This window comes from Limulus polyphemus, unplaced genomic scaffold (genome assembly GCF_000517525.1).
Source record: "Limulus polyphemus unplaced genomic scaffold, Limulus_polyphemus-2.1.2 Scaffold3848, whole genome shotgun sequence".
Taxonomy (NCBI): domain Eukaryota; kingdom Metazoa; phylum Arthropoda; class Merostomata; order Xiphosura; family Limulidae; genus Limulus; species Limulus polyphemus.
Genome location: NW_013669458.1, coordinates 75,925 through 79,419, shown reverse-complemented (window position 1 = coordinate 79,419; position 3,495 = coordinate 75,925). Strand labels below are relative to the sequence as shown.

The following is a 3,495-nucleotide window of genomic DNA, read 5'->3' as shown; positions in this document are numbered from 1 at the left end:
TTATGTAAAATGGGACTGTTTAGATATTTTTATGATATTTTTTGCGGTTACACTTATTTCATTCCAATTTATTTTTATGCAGTCACTCTTGAATTGCATGAGTTAAGATGTTCAAAAATGAATATTTACAATGACTTTAGCCCAAAAATTACAGATTTTGTTTTTTGCTATTCACTATCAATGGGGTCAACACATTGCATCATGTTGAGTAATTTTTGTTGCTTTTTATAGTTTCAACATTCACTGTGAAAAATTGAACAACAAATTTGAGTGTAATCACTCATTTTCTCTGAAAATATGTAGGGGACCCCAGCACAGTTAGTGGGACTAATTGCAATTGACGTTCTTATTTATTTTGTTGGATCACTAATACGTTTTTAGGGACTCTGTAATCAACAGAGTCATAGATTCACAAGCAGTTTGATGCATAAATAGTTTAGAAAATGTGTTTAGAAAACTGGTGGATTCATACGGATCCCACCTGCGAACCACTGAGTTCAGCTTCACTGAGTTTGAAAAACTAATTTTGAATTTTTATTCTTTAAAGGAAAATATAGAAATTTATGATGGATTTAATTTAAATTGAAAATTTTACATATTTTTATGTGCATTTATATGTGAGTTATTATGCTATACAACTTAATAAGATCAATAATTTCAGCTTTACTCTCCTCCTTTTTATTTTCCTGATACCACTAAATGCTACTCTGCCATTCAGTCTTGTAACCTAATATACATGCAGGTGACAGATCAAAAGAAGAGCTGGTATCATTAGGAGCTGTTCCTCCTGTGCTACAACTTTTCAGCCATGCCATTCTTGACATCCAACGTTATGCAGCAATGACTATGACTTACTTAATTTCTGTTGGTAAGTAGCTTACAGATCATTATCTGCTTTTATTCATTTTTGGGTTTTGCATTATTCCTTATACTTTTTATTTTCAGTGAACTTATATTGTTGAGCTGATTTTATTGTATACTACACACACAGACTGCAAATAATATTTAACATTTTAGTATCACAGGATGTAAAAACTAAATGAAGCTTAACAGCTCTTGTTGACGATCTAGGTTTCGCACATAAAATATAATGTGAATGAATATACTTTTAATACAAATGTTCTTGCAGAGATGTTATATGCTGTTATTAGATAATGTCAGATATATTTCTTGAAATATTATACATGCTTGTATGCACAAAATTTTTTAACTTATGTACCGTTATTTGGAGAATAAAACTAATTCTGACAAGGTACCTTACATCTTATCACATACATAGCTATTCTCATTCAGTGCTTCCCTCTATTTGTAAAATCTATTTCACATGCCACAAGCCTTTCAATCCCACATACCCCTCGATTCAGTTGGTTTAACTGATTCTTGCATGCAAAGTATCATGTAAGAAACCTCCACCAATAGAAGCGCTACACACACGTGACTCTATGCTACTCTACCTAACTATCACTTTGAGTTTAGGCAGAAAATTAAGCACCAGTTGACAGTGGTGAATCTCAATATTACTAACTTGTAATTTATTATGAAGTAGAATTATTTTATATTTCTACCCAGTTATGGAACTTAGTCATTAATTACAGACTTTTTCACACTTTTTATTTCTTTTTACCAACACAGTTGTGTTTGGTTATTCATTTTGAATTATAAATTCCAGTTACCACATTGGAGGTTATACCTTCTACAAGCACATTCACACAGGTTTCACGTGGGGGGACCTCAATTATGGAATTATTGGCAGTTATTCGTTGAGTGATTGATCGTTATTTGAACCAACCTTCTTATGATGTTACCCATTTTCATCTTGAACAAGCAAAACCTGAAGCATTTGACAGTTCTTTTCCTCCACCTGAATTTGCAATGTCTTCCCAAGTTCATACTATGGGATTAACTAGGCCTAATACAGCTTTTTGGACATGATTTCGCAGTATGCTCTATTTTTCCCTCTCCCTGGTTTCCTATAATCCTTTCCCTTCCTTGTTACGTGATACCCTCCCTTTCAGTATTTTGTGTTTTCCTCTTCCCCTGATATTGAGGTTCATGCTGAGTATTTTGTATCTCAGTTACATGAGGGTGTTAGCATGCCTCGCCTTCTGTGGGCTTTGGATCAGTTTGCTTTAGCCTACCATCAGGCTGATTTTCCATTCCTTGATTCACAGCATTCCAGTTATTTGCACTTGGACTCTGAATACTTCACTTGCAAGGTGATTTTCATGATAAGTTTAACAAAACTTTTTTTTTATCATACAATTTTCAAATGTCATTTGCGTAACCTCTAGAACATCTTAAATGAATGTCAAAAGTTTTTTTGACTTTCAGCACGGGCTCAATCCCATTTTGTGCTTGTTATAGTTTTCAAGCTATAACTTTTAAATTAGTAAACTTATGTTAACTAAATTTGGCAGATTATCAATAAACATTACAATGTTTTCATACACAAAATATTTTTTTATTAAGTCTTAAGATTTGTAAAGTAATGTTTTTCTCATGCCTTTTTTTTTCTTTTCACGTGTTGCCTATTCGACATGCAAAGTAATTTTCATTTTAAGATTAAAAATACTTTTGTGCATCAAAAAATTTTTCAAATTTCACAAGCGTAATCTTTATAATGTCCAGATAGTTATCAAATGTTTCTTAAGAAAAATTTTATATTTTATCTGTTATTTTCAGTAATGAATCTCTGTACGGGTTTGGTCAATTTGACCAATCTCTTAACCACGTTAAAAAAAATAGGAAATAAATATAAATTATGCCTTTTTCTTTCTAGAATGACTACAGATTATAACACAAAAACGTAAATGTTTAGACTAAATAGCTTAAATTTCATAACCTTATACATATATGTATATTTATTATATTGACCTTTCAATCATTCCTGGCTAACCAATATCCAATAATATAAAACTGATATTTAGTCTTTACAAAGTGACCTATTTTGGCTGTGTTTTAGTAGAGTAATATTTTGTAAAATACAGTCAAATTTCAATTATTATACATTATATATGTATATAGATTATTGCTATTTAGAAATAAGTTCTTAAACTTATTTTTCTTAAAACATAGAACAGTAAATAAAGAAGTAAAGCAAACAATTGTCTCTTCTAGTAACGACCTTTGTACTTGTTTGCTGCTTGACGTAGGTTGCTAAGCCTTGTATAATTTTGCATGTGGAGGATATGAAACAAAATAATTGTTTTAGGTTTTATATATATACAGATGAATAACCAAAAGTACCACAAATTACTATATCAATACCATAAAATTCCACTATAATTTATCAAGCAAAGTAAGTAAGCTGTATTTCAATCTAAAGAAATTTGAAATTTTGAGCAGACTAAAGACACAACCTACCTCTTTGAAATCATGGTTCGAAAAAAAAAGATGGTGTCCAAACCTGTTAAAATGGTTGAGAAAGCCACTAGGGGGACATTCTGAACCTCCAATTGGTTATTCATGCTATATATAGAAGTAAGTGTATATAAG

At 31.1% G+C, this 3,495-nt stretch overlaps 1 protein-coding gene across 1 annotated transcript in view; it reads left to right on the top strand.

Moving 5' to 3' along the window:
• Positions 1-3,495, top strand: part of LOC106470155 (armadillo repeat-containing protein 3-like) — a 68,951-nt gene that overhangs the window by 12,701 nt on the left and 52,755 nt on the right. Inside the window, exon 4 of the mRNA XM_022398735.1 lies at positions 743-868. Within this exon, the coding sequence (XP_022254443.1) occupies positions 743-868 (126 nt within the window). The remainder of the gene's footprint in view (positions 1-742; positions 869-3,495) is intronic.